The sequence below is a fragment of the Haliotis cracherodii genome, unplaced genomic scaffold (genome assembly GCF_022045235.1).
Source record: "Haliotis cracherodii isolate W230 unplaced genomic scaffold, xgHalCrac1.p SCAF_11, whole genome shotgun sequence".
Lineage (NCBI taxonomy): Eukaryota > Metazoa > Mollusca > Gastropoda > Lepetellida > Haliotidae > Haliotis > Haliotis cracherodii.
The window spans coordinates 35031462-35045629 of record NW_027266266.1 but is presented as its reverse complement, the minus strand read 5'-3'; the positions used below and the strand labels follow the sequence as shown (position 1 = coordinate 35045629).

General features: G+C 43.5%; 1 protein-coding gene across 1 annotated transcript; it reads left to right on the top strand.

Moving 5' to 3' along the window:
- Positions 1–809: 809 nt before the first annotated feature.
- Positions 810–8323, top strand: LOC139456431 (uncharacterized). Its single transcript, XM_071238138.1, has 3 exons — positions 810–1780; positions 5682–5892; positions 7106–8323. Exons 1-3 carry the CDS (start codon positions 870–872, stop codon positions 8321–8323), a joined length of 2340 nt encoding a protein of 779 aa, XP_071094239.1. The 5' UTR covers positions 810–869.
- The last annotated feature ends 5845 nt before the right edge of the window (positions 8324–14168 follow it).

Sequence of the window (14168 nt, the reverse complement as noted above, 5' to 3'; positions counted from 1 at the left end):
ACACGATTATTTACAGACCGCCGTCATATAGCTGGAATATTGCTGAGTGCGGCGTTCAACAACTATCATCCAAACAAAAACACTGTCGGCCCCGAGCCAACTACTTACACGCAAACTGTGGTTTCGGTGAAACTCGTCTGTTGATAGCAGTTGAGAGTTTTTGTTTCGATCTCGAATACCTATTAGACGTTCAATTTTGAAGAATAAAGTATATAATATATGGAGGTAAATGTGATATTGGTATTTCCATTTACTGATGTGATGTAGCATAAATATTGCTTACAATGGTGTAAACACAACCTCAGTCACCAATAAATGTAGTGCATCTTTCATACCCAGAGCATACAAAACACTCCATCCCCTTCCCCATTCCGTCCTCAGCTCTATCAGCCTATTCTCATCCCATTCTTATTCTTCTGAAACTTGAGGGTTATTAATACTCGAGGGATCCATTTTAGAATTCATGATATTTAACCTGTACATAAGATATTTTCAGAGACTGAATGCTAGTCTCAGGAAAATGGTGAACAACTGCCTAGCTCAACACCATTCACAAACCTCCCCCTAACATGGAATCGTCCATGTGCTAGCTAGCTTACCTGCTAATTAACGTGAATGGTCTAGCCTAGCAAATTCACAGAAGTAGGTCACCATACTCTTTGTGGCTAGTTGTCGTGGCTAGAGGGTAATTATGTGTGTAAACGTTGAAGGCGAGAGAGCCAAATGTATGTATGTTACAGACTGTTACATGGGTTCACCTGGTTCTAGGCAAGTCCCTGTTTGTCCGGAGTTCGCCATTATGACAGCCGATAGCTAACGCGACGTGCTAAATTTAGTAGCTGCATTTCGCGACTGCTGCTCACGAATCAATGCTTGGTCAGCTAACGCGACAGTCAGAAATCACCAACATGCTTCCTCGGACATATTCACCAGAGGCAGTGCGGACATATTTGAAGAGGATTCGTCTGGCCCAACAGACCGGTTTAAACAACTTTGATGAGGCTTTTGATATTGCTATTGCAAGGCTAATAAAATCGCACGCAGATGCGATCGGTTGTACAAGGGAGACAATCCTGTTTCCCCTGCTAGTAGCAGTTTCGGCTTGCATGGGTTCTGAGACGGATGTTAATATCGACGTTGATTGGTCGGAAAAGCCGATTCTCTGGATTCTCGTTGCAGGGAGAAGAGGTGACAAGAAAACACCAGCATTGAAAAGGATAAAGTCTGCAATTTGTGGTTTGGAAAAAGAAATTCAAGCTTTACACAGGACCCAGAACTCGAATATAAGTGACAAACATTACCCCAGGTTTGTGATAGACGAGCATAATCTTCCACAGGCAGAGGAAAGCCTTAGAAAAACGCCAGGGTCGCACACTTTGGTAGGAATGTTCGATAACTTTGGAACCTTTCTCAGACACAGCTCTCTGGAATCCAAATTCCTCGACCCTCAGCTTCTGTTGTCGATGTACGATTCATCGGTCAGCCTTTCTTCTGGAACAAACTCTGAAGATGCGCCCTCTACTGTCTACTGTAGCTGTCTAGCCATGATAGAAGCCATAGATGCAGCGGCACTTATGGAGATGTTCGATGCTGATGGATTGTCTGATCGAGTTCTTGTCGTCTGCCCGAGAGACCATGGATGTCATTCGGAGCAGACGACGCCATCTTCTGTGGAATCCCTGCCTCCTATTCAGCGCATTCTGTCCAGTATCAGGAACTACCACCAAGTGCAGACGGTGTCTTACGTCTTTACCGAGGATGGCCGGACCACGTTTCAAAGGTTAGAATGAGACAATATTAGAGGCTGAATGGGCCAACATTGTATGCAAGTGTTATATAAATTGACCAATTTGAGATGTCCCCTTTTTCAGTATATTTTCCCGTCCAGCAGGGGCTAATATTAATCGAATAAAACAGCATTTTGAATTGTACATGTTTATATGTATTCGTACTGATCTTATCTCTATATTACCATCAGGTGATTCCCAGCTTACACTTTTTTAAATGTACGTGGATAAATATTTGACGATTAAAATATATGTCCCAATTTAAGCCTCCCCCCCAATATGTTTTATAGACATTTATTTCATTTCCGATTCTTTAATAAATGTAAAGATGGGGATAGGCTCTTTTTGGCCTCGTGGAAATGTCAATTTTATAGTTGCGGAAAACTTTATTGGTATGAAATCTAGCTTTACTTACACTTAAAAGGTTTGGGACTTCTGACGTGGTTAACTACACAAAGGTAGATTTTCAGAACTTTAAACCAAAATCTGAGGATGAGCAGGTCCGTGACCCCAAGTGATATGTTTGCCATATCTAATGTGTTAATGTACATCAGCTTGGCTCAAAGACGTGCTCATGTTCAAATCTTAGACAAACGCGTGATGGAAACCTCTACGATCAGCCCTTTTGACACAGCTTGGTTTTACCTATGCATTTAGTGTTGCGTTTGTAGCCACAAACATGCATTTGTTGAAATGATCAACCTTAGACTCTCTTTCATATAAACATATGTGATAACCTTCATACCAATATCTAAGCGTGTTGCTCCATTCTAAACTTATGCGGGGGCACGGGTGGCCCAGTCGTCTAAGGCGCCGCGATTCGCTGTGCAGAATTGCGTCCCTTGGGCACGCCAGAAACCTATGATTGTGGGTTCGAATCCCGGTTCGCCCTGATTATGTTTCTAGGTTTGTCAGCACCACGCCCGTGCTCGTGGGTTTCACCGAAGTGGTAAACGTCTTAGACCTGCATCACTTCGGGCTTTCCTCCCACATTAAGCTGACACGCCGCGATATAACTGGAATACTGTTAAAAGCGGCGTTAAACCAAACTCACTCACTCACTCACTCTAAACGTAGGCTAGAAAGGACCCTCACCCTACCTTGTCCTTGTATTGGTAACTCTGTGGTCCATGGTTATCTACGGTGCAACATGGGTACCTGCTTGGATGTAACAAGGGGGTGACTACTCTCGAAATAACGCTTGAGATACTTATTTTTATGTATTAAAGTCAGTTATCAGAAGTATGGAGGGGTGATTGATAGATTGTGAGTCTCACATAGAAATAATTGACAAAAGTACGTTAAAATAATGTGGTTTTCAACTTAACCCCCTTTCACATTGATACACTTTTGAAGGGATTTTATCCCAGTTTCTTAGAAGTCCTTCTCTGGACTGCCCTAAAGGTTGTGGACAGTGTCTATGACGTCATCGTTCGAGTCGAAATGGGTTCCGGCTACACAGTGTAATATGTGTTTAGAATGTAAACACATTAAAAACATGTTTAGGGATGTGCTTAAATCCAAACGGAATACACATTTGACGTCTTCTATCTTCATGAAATGAGCTATGGTCTCACAGCCTAAATATTAAACGTCACCTAAACACTATATCTTCATAATCTAAACATGTTTAAACATTTGTAAACATGTTAAGGATTTAAGCATATTTAGACTTAAAGCGCGTTTAGACATGTTGAAATAGATTGCATATCTTTAAGCAGTAAGTCAAATATTCATCAGATATATAATATTTATTAGCAAATCATAACACAAATATCACCAGGACTTACAATGAACGTGTAACAATATTTAACCCAACGTAATGTACAACAAACCAGCTAGGTTAATGGTGACTGGGAAAATTGACATCTGTGACGACAACAATCTCCGTAGCACAGATGGTAGCGTGAAGGACAATACATCGAGAGGTTGCAGGGTCGTATGCCGCCGATGTTCAAAACGTGTTGCGTTCATAAATGTGTTGTTGAATGACCAACAGTATTTTTATCATACAGGAAACGGAGGCTGACAATGAAAGTATATGTGATTACTACGATAGACCCTTAACGTTTTTTTCAGCAAGCACCCCCGTTTTAAATTACTTACAATGAAGGCGTACGTATCAAGGTATCATTTAGGGGGTTATACGGTTCTTTCCCACATTTAGACTCTAAACACGTTAAGCTGTTTAACACAATCCTAAATATGTTTAGATCCAAACGTGCCAAAATTATGGAACAAGGAACGTGTTTGTGTTTGTGTTTAGGAACTATACACATTTTTTACTGTGCATAGCTTCCTTTATATTTAGTTACAGATGGAAGTCTTAGGAGAATATGGTGGGTGCTGAAGGGGCTCAAAGTCACACTCGTGGATCGTAGCCATGGCAGTGACTGGTTTGTGCACATGTGGATTGTCTTGATGGAGGAGGACACATTTCCTCAGCTTCCCGTGTCTCTTAGTCTTAAATTCATCCCGTAATTGCCACAACAGTGCAGCATAGTATGTTCCGTTTATCGTCTGACCATTTGGAAGATTACTCAACCACGATGACACCCTTGGCATCCCAGAACAAGGAGACCATAACATTTCTAGCGGATGGGACAGTCTTTGTCTGCTTTGCTGGTGGCAAGAGAATAAACCGACATTAAATGTTCAGTTTCCACATTTGTCGAACTAGGCTGGAATTTCTGCGTTCGATCGTAGCGCCACCAGTGGCTATTACGAGTCATGTCCCTTCTAAGACATGTACACATGCTCTGCAAATCCTGCACTGGGACGAATTCGGCACGGAAGTCGCCATGTTATTTATAATAGGGTGTCGATATCGTTACGGGATTTTGATTTAAAGTCAGTTAACTCCCTTGCTTCGGGAAGACCCGCTGGTGGCGATGTCAAATGCTTCCACTGTTTTATTGTTCTTATTCTCAGACTGGAAGTGGTGAACCCTAGTTTCATCCATAATCACAAGTTGTTGCAAGAACCTTTCTAGATCAGCTCCAAACAGCAATGGACAGAGCGAGATTATCACAAAACATGTTGTGCCTGTTGCCTTTTTTAACCTAACGAGCTGTCACTTTCTTTTCTTTTTTTGCCAACGTTTCAGTGATAATGGAATGTACTTCGCTCCTGGGAAATGACTACTAGGAATATAATTTTTAGTTATTCGCTGGTCGGTCTTCACTATTTGGTGAATTCTCTGAATCGTTTCTGGTGTTGCTGTTGTGACAGACCTTCCAGGACGAGGGTCGTCTTCAAGGCACAACGTACCGAGCTTAAACTCTGTTGTCCGTCTCTTTACGGTGGCACGGGAGTGAGTAAATAAGTGAATTGGATATGAGAGTTATATAAGGGCTTGTCAGCTTAATGTGGAAGGAAAACCCGAAGTGATGTAAGTCTCAGACGTTAACCACTTAAGTGAAACACCCCGTGCACGGGTATGGTGCTGACAAACCCGGGAACATAATCGTGGCGAGCCGGGATTCGAACCCACAATTATAGGTTCCTGGTGTGCCCAGCAAATTGCAGTGCCTTACACAACTGGGCCACGCGTGCTCCCTCGTGGCATACGAAGGGGCATCCTTCTCTAGTGTTGTATTGTATTGGATTGCATTGGTGGTTCTGCAAGTACTTGACCACTGCACGTTTTTCCAAAGGTCACAGCTCTCTGCTTCCTTTACTGACTTGTCACAACGAACCGAGCTGCTACAGTTTCCCATGTTTTGTGGATATGTCCCTATGACCATGTAATGTGCACAATATAAGATTTCATAATTACGCAGATTCTATGTGAGGGTTAGAACTTATCAATCACCCTTATCAATACATTAAGCATCTGTTGTGTCCATGTCTAATAATGTCAGTAATGTCATTGGAAATGTACTGGTGTTCAAGATGTAGAGCAGAGCTGGAGTTGTGGCAGAGTGGATTCCTCTATGACGAGAGAAGAAGAGGGGTGCTAGCCAAAGCCGCCGGTCATCTGGCCAGATTTTGTGCCGTGCTCACGGCACTCAAGAATGGACTGGACCTATCTGCACGTGGGTCTGGCGCCCACGTGCTCCCATCTACGGCCATCACGGCCGACACTGTTGACTCGGCCAGACAGGTGAGAATGTCTTTTGTTTTGTTTGTTGTTTATCGCCTCACTAATATTCTAGCTTTATGACGCGGTCTGTAAATAATCAAGTCTGCACCAGACAATTCAGTGATTAACATCATGAGCATCACTCCACGCAATTGGGATACGATGACATGCATGATCAACCAAGTCAGCGAGTCTGACCACCCGATCCCGTTAGTCGCCTCTTGCGACAAGCGTGGGTTGCTGAAAATCTATTCTAACCTGGATCTTCACTGGTCAGGGGAGAATATAGTGTCCAGTGTCAACGATTGGCTGTTCCGCACGCGGAGTGTTTGCATTGAAGTGTTACGGAACCGTGGCATATCACCTGAAAGTAAGATGAAAGCCCAATGTTAATGTGATGCAGGGTCAACGTTGTTGAAACCGCGAGCGCTAATATACGTTGTGCTTGTACACGTCGTGCTGAGACACCATGCAAGCTGTATAATCGGGGCGTACTTAATCGAACCCGCAACCAGCAAATCCTTCAGGACTAAGGGACGAAAATCAACACAGTTATCTAAGGTGCCCGTGTCACCACAGTACCCTCTCTGCCTGAACACCTGTATGATGGTTTGTTTGAAGATGTTATGCATGCGGTAATAATATTTTCTCGGCTTATTATTCTGAACCGATCACAAGCTATCACTATCACTAGTTTCGGTATCGTATGTCGTTTTGAAGGCGGCCAGGAGTTGTGAGAAAGGTGGGAACTCTGAACTTACCAATTAAGAAGCCCAGTGTGTGAAACGGCGACATGACAAATAACTTTTCAGATAAGAGCCTTTAGTACGTGCGATATTGATATCCAATTTCGGTAATGCTGTCCTGACTATTTTGAGGCAAAAGAGCCAATCTATGTGCTTAAATGGCCGACTCTCTTGCCGTTTCTTGGATTGCTGATGTGATTAATGAATTTCATTCTAATAGAAAAGCTTTGAAGTCGAGTTTCATAAGATGTAGACAATCTCCGCTGATGAGTAAGATCTTATGACAAGCATGGGTTTGTTTGGGAACTTTTCTGCTCTTCAATACCAGTGAATGAAATAATGACCAAGGATCCGTGTCCTCACAGTCACAGAACCTGGCCACTCGATCCCACGTCAAGCATGATGTACTTGGGACCTATCAACGCGGGCATTGGCAAACAGGGTTAAATCTTCAACCACAGGGAGTTATAGGTATGTTTCCTTTTCAGATCCTGATGTACCTGATCAACCAGAAGATGTCCTTCCTGCCCAACGAGGAAGGCCTGAGCGAGGACAACATGTGGGAGGACATGCCGGACAGGATGGAGGTCAGTCATGACACTTCCTTCATCGATGGCCCCGCCCCCGTAGGCCACAAGCAGGTGCAAGAGATGGTGTTCCTGCCACAGGTGGGGCGAGGTGGGCGATGGTCGGAGGAGGGACTGTCAGTCACCATGGGGAGATGTCAGTCCGGGAAAAGGTCCCATGTGGATTTGAAGACATCAACTTACTCAAAAGCACAAGAAACATGTTCCATCGGCCCTGGGTTCATATCAAGTGGCGAATCCGGACCATCGTGGCTAGTACATTCCTCAACAGAACACGAGCAACCGTCTGTTGATATTGTTAAATGTAAGAGACCGCGGCAGGATGATGGACACAGGGGTAAGGTACCAGAGGCATTTAGGGAGCAGCACAAGATCAACAAGGAAGTGATGGTCATTACTGTGGATGATGAGGGCAGCGGTGACGTTGAGGACCTAGAGGGATGCACAGACGATGATGCAGCAATGCACATGAATGCTTCAAGCACTAACATGTCCCAGGGTAATGCACCATGGAGTATACAGATCCCTCCCGAGGAGGATGCAGAGCTTTATAACCAAGGGTTAGACCAGAAGAGCCCCAGCTCCGGACTAACACCAAGCAGTTTCCGATCGTTTAGGACATCAGTGAATATGTTTCAGCTGACAGATGAACAGTTGCTAATTCTCTGTGCTCACAAGATTAAGAAACTTCTTTTACTCCCAGGAATGATAGCTTCCGCTGCGAGTATATGCCAGAAAAGACTATTCCCTCCTGTCCCCAGAGAGCTACGGATCGAGCATCCTCGCACCACACACCCAGTATGGGGAGCTCTGGCGTTTCTCAAGCGTCTCGTGGGGCTGGGTCTCGGGGAGTTGGTTCATGCGCTGTACCGGATGCAGTCCATCCACTTCCGTAAGATACGACTTGAACACATGACACAGGAGGCCAGGGTCTTGTTGAAGACGGTGGGGGTGGAAGAGGAGGAGTATGAGAGGTCGTACCCGAAGTTTGATGACAGTCATCTCACGTCGTTTGTGCTTATTAGTGACACTGACAGAGCTATTAGACAGAGGTTGAGGGCGGACGGACAGACCATCAACCACTCGGTGCTCACCTCTCGACGGTCACCAGAGTTATAAAAGCTTATTGTATATAGATTGTGAGTTTTTGTATGTGTGTGGCTGGGTTTGGGTTTGGGATGGATGGGATTATAGGAAGGGTATGGATCAGTGTGCACAGGGTGTGAGTTGGGTTGCTTGAGAAGATGTAAGGGTGGGTGGATGTGGGTATATGTTGGGAGTGGGGTAGATGATGTGTAACTCTATAGATGGCTGAAAGTAAACCTGCATTGTCAATCGAACAGTTCGATAATTCCATAAATCATTGCAATTGTTATATCAGATTCTTTGATGGTGCATAGTTCAGTTCTGTTGACTCTGTATATAACATTGGCTTCAATAAAATTGATTCTAATAATTTGCTGCATCAGCTACAGGTAGCAACAGTTGGTTTTTTTCTCTTGAGAAATAGAAGTTTTTGTCAGACATTGATTTTCAAATATGTTGAAGTTCAGGTTTGACTTCATGCGCTCCAATGCAAGAAGCTCACGATTTGCAAGTTTACCAAGGCATTGCAATTCATCAGAGCGTGTCGGAATGAAACGAAACCTTAACAAAACAATTGTTTGTTTGTTTCCCTAACTGAATTGAGCATACCATAAAATATAAACAAACACGTATTATGTAACTGATCCACTGTTACCATGACTAATATACTGTTACCCTAACTTATATACAGTTCCATGACTGATACACTGTTACCATGACTGATATACTGTTGCCATGACTGATATACTGTAGCCATGACCGATACACTGTTGCCATGACTGATACATTGTTTCCATGACTGATACACTGTTGCCATGACTGATACACTGTTGCCATGTCTGATACACTGTTACCATGACTGATAAGCTATTGCCATGACTGATACACTGTTGCCATGTCTGATACACTGTTACCATGACTGATATACTGTTACCATACAAACACATATTATGTAACTGATCCACTGTTACCATGACTGATATACTGGTACCCTAACTTATATACAGTTCCATGACTGATACACTTTTACCATGACTGATATACTGTTGCCATGACTGATAAACTGTTACCCTAACTTATATACAGTTCCATGACTGATGCACTGTTACCGTGACTGATATACTGTTGCCATGACTGACACACTGTTAGCATGGCTGATACACTGTTACCATGACTGATACACTGTTACCATGACTGATATACTGTTGCCATGACTGATATACTGTTACCCTAACTTATATACAGTTCCATGACTGATACACTGTTACCATGACTAATACACTGTTACCATGACTGATACACTGTTACCATGACTGATACACTGTTACCATGACTGATATACTGTTGCCATGACTGATACACTATAAGCATGACTGATATACTGTTGCCATGACTGATACACTGTTGCCATGACTGATACACTGTTGCCATGACTGACATACTGTTGCCATGACTGATACACTGTTGCCATGACTGATGATACACTGTTGCCATGACTGATATACTGCTACACTAACTTATAAACAGTTTCATGACTGATACACTGTTACCATGACTGATACACTGTTACCATGACTGATATACTGTTGCCATGACTGACATACTGTTAGCATGGTTGATACACTGTTACCATGACTGATACACTGTTGCCAAAACTTATACACTGTTACCATGACTGATATACTGTTGCCATGACTGATACACTGGAAAGCAGCTTAACTCACTCAGGAACTGGATATATGGAGTCTAGTTGTGTTGCGGTATGCATAGAAATCAAAGAGAAATTTATATTCCTGAAGCAGGTCTAGACACTGCTAAGAAGTATCAGAACTAGTGGTGAAGTCTCACGCGCTGACCTTATGCATATACTCTGAGACTACATCAGCAGTAGAGATGGTTGTCCTGGAAAGGCAAGGTAACAGTAGTCAGCTACATCAAGAGGATCAAACAATCTACTCTGGGCCTGCATACCAGTGACTAATAAGATGATCCATGACCCATGCCATGCAAGCATCCATTCCAGTCACCTAAGTAGACAACCAGATCCATTCTAGTTGTCTCCTACGACTAGCAAGAGGTACTGGGGACCAATTCTACCACCAGCTTAATCTCAATGTTTCAATTTATGTCATTTAGTAAGGGGTTGGAAGGGGCAACTGTACTATTTTCATGCTTCCCCATCTCCTATAGTTGCGATGCATCTGGCCACACCCTCTCTGATGCTGAGTCATTTTTTTTATGCCCCCCCCCCCCCCCCCCCCCCTCTAACCCCTATAACAAATTACCAGTCCTCAACCAGGACAAATTCATGGGATGCAAACCCTGTGATGATGATTACAGGATGCTTATACAAGGAAGGGACACAACTCTGCACAGCAAATACCAGTGACTTTGTCAATTTCTTGGCTAAAGTATCTTTAAGAAGCACAATACCGGTCTGCCTCCACCAGTGTGGGTTAACAGGTGAGACAGATACACAACAATTGTATTCATTTGTCTATGTGCTCTGGACCTCCACATTACCTCTGATAACAAAATGGAGGACGTGTTTGAAGTATTTGGGACTGCATGCACCTTGTCATGTGTACCACTGCAGGGATTCCAGTTTAAAATAGGTCCCCAGTAGTCTATTCCTGCTGTGAGAGGCAACTGAATGCCTGGGGTAGGGAGGTAACATTGCTGACGGCAGCACTAAACATCAAGCAATAGGAACAGAAGTCAGAAACAGCAGCACTAAACATCAAGCAACAGGAACAGAAGTCAGAAACAGCAGCACTAAACATCAAGCAACAGGAACAGAAGTCAGAAACAGCAGCACTAAACATCAAGCAACAGGAACAGAAGTCAGAAACAGCAGCACTAAACATCAAGCAGTGGGAACAGAAGTCAGAAACAGCAGCACTAAACATCAAGCAACAGAAGTCAGAAACAGCAGCACTAAACATCAAGCAATAGGAACAGAAGTCAGAACAGTGGAAGCCAGGAGGTGTGTGTGATGTGACGGGCAAAATCATTTCCCTCTTGGAGTAGCCAAATAGAGGACAACAACAGATAAAGATGTCTCTAAGATGTTTTATTAAGAATCTTGATACAGCATTCCATTAGACACATCATAGATGTCTCCTTTAAACTAGTGAAATACTTGATCATGTGTAATTAGCAACAATCAGTTCTAACAGGTTGAATAACTGGTAGAAAAATAGTATTGGACCATGTATCATGTAAACAGGTACCATGAAAATGGTATATTGCCAATGTATAACATTACTTGATTATTTGTACTGTACACAGGTAACCATCAATTACCAACAATGCATTGTATTCTAAGACAAGACCAATGTTTGTCAGTGTCTACACGGCGGTAACCTTGCGGTAAAAAACAAGAACAAATGTCATTCCTGACCCCTGTAACTTCTATGACATGAATATAAGGAATAAAACAGCCTCGTAACTAACAGGAACGTTAACAAAACTAACATCATAATTTATTCATGTTATTGTGTTAATGCATTATCTCTTGGAAAGTTAGATCAAACCAACATTGACATGTTATAAAAGTTTTGGGTATTGGCATGAAAATCCATGAAAACAAGACCCTTGGCCAGATCTTACAATGTCTGTGTGAGAGGAAACTCCAGCCTACAGACACTCAAGTGAGACACATGAAGCCTTGCCCCTACTCTATGCAATACTTGGTAAAGACAGGGTTACCTCACCATTACATTTGTGAAACAGGGGACTATGTTGTATTCCCATAGTGACCGGGTCTGTAACCCAAGCTGGTGACTATGTTGTATTCCCATAGTGACAGGGTCTGTAACCCAAGCGGGTGACTATGTTGTACTCCCATAGTGACCGGGTCTGTAACCCAAGCGGGTGACTATGTTGTATTCCCATAGTGACCGGGTCTGTAACCCAAGCTGGTGACTATGTTGTACTCCCATAGTGACCGGGTCTGTAACCCAAGCTGGTGACTATGTTGTACTCCCATAGTGACCGGGTCTGTAACCCAAGCTTGTGACTATGTTGTACTCCCATAGTGACCGGGTCTGTAACCCAAGCTGGTGACTATGTTGTACTCCCATAGTGACAGGGTCTGTAACCCAAGCTTGTGACTATGTTGTACTCCCATAGTGACCGGGTCTGTAACCCAAGCGGGTGACTATGTTGTATTCCCATAGTGACAGGGTCTGTAACCCAAGCTTGTGACTATGTTGTACTCCCATGGTGACCGGGTCTGTAACCCAAGCGGGTGACTATGTTGTACTCCCATAGTGACAGGGTCTGTAACCCAAGCGGGTGACTATGTTGTACTCCCATGGTGACCGGGTCTGTAACCCAAGCTGGTGACTATGTTGTACTGCCATAGTGACCGGGTCTGTAACCCAAGCGGGTGACTATGTTGTATTCCCATAGTGACAGGGTCTGTAACCAAAGCTGATGACTATGTTGTATTCCCATAGTGACAGGGTCTGTAACCCAAGCTGATGACTATGTTGTATTCCCATAGTGACAGGGTCTGTAACCCAAGCGGGTGACTATGTTGTACTCCCATAGTGACCGGGTCTGTAACCCAAGCTGGTGACTATGTTGTACTCCCATAGTGACCGGGTCTGTAACCCAAGCGGGTGACTATGTTGTATTCCCATAGTGACAGGGTCTGTAACCCAAGCTGATGACTATGTTGTATTCCCATAGTGACAGGGTCTGTAACCCAAGTGGGTGACTATGTTGTATTCCCATAGTGACCGGGTCTGTAACCCAAGCGGGTGACTATGTTGTACTCCCATAGTGACCAGGTCTGTAACCCAAGCTGGTGACTATGTTGTATTCCCATAGTGACAGGGTCTGTAACCCAAGCGGGTGACTATGTTGTACTCCCATAGTGACAGGGTCTGTAACCCAAGCTTGTGACTATGTTGTATTCCCATAGTGACAGGGTCTGTAACCCAAGCGGGTGACTATGTTGTACTCCCATAGTGACAAGGTCTGTAACCCAAGCGGGTGACTATGTTGTATTCCCATAGTGACCGGGTCTGTAACCCAAGCGGGTGACTATGTTGTACTCCCATAGTGACAAGGTCTGTAACCCAAGCTGATGACTATGTTGTACTCCCATAGTGACAAGGTCTGTAACCCAAGCTGGTGACTATGTTGTACTCCCATAGTGACAGGGTCTGTAACCCAAGCGGGTGACTATGTTGTACTCCCATAGTGACAGGGTCTGTAACCCAAGCGGGTGACTATGTTGTACTCCCATAGTGACAGGGTCTGTAACCCAAGCGGGTGACTATGTTGTACTCCCATAGTGACAGGGTCTGTAACCCAAGCTGGTGACTATGTTGTACTCCCATAGTGACAGGGTCTCTAAGGAGACTAGAAGTATCCTTGCTAGGCCCTCAATAAAGCTACATGAATGAGATCTGGAAGTTGGATTAGTTATTGTTGTTCTCATGAAACTTGATGGTTAAAGTGACATTTTATGGAACTAATGAAGCACTTACACTGGCAACATACTTTACACATCCTGGCCCTGTAGCTCGCCTCCCACAGTCATGGGTCATATACTGCAACAGGAACTTGAAGGAAGTGATAGTTCAGCCTCCAAGTAAGAAATGTAGAGACTGCTACAAACATCCAGGTCCAAATATATTGAGTCACCATTCACAGAATGAGGACACAAGACTTCACTTGATACAAAATAGGCTGATCAATGTCTACAAAAAGGTCAGTAATATCACTGCTGTAATGATTTTCACATTAATTTTAACATTTCTGAACTGCATTTCTGATAATTTGAGGACATAGTCAAAGTGGCATGGTCAAATCAAGATCAAATTTAAAATTACAATACACAATACATGACATAAATTTGCTA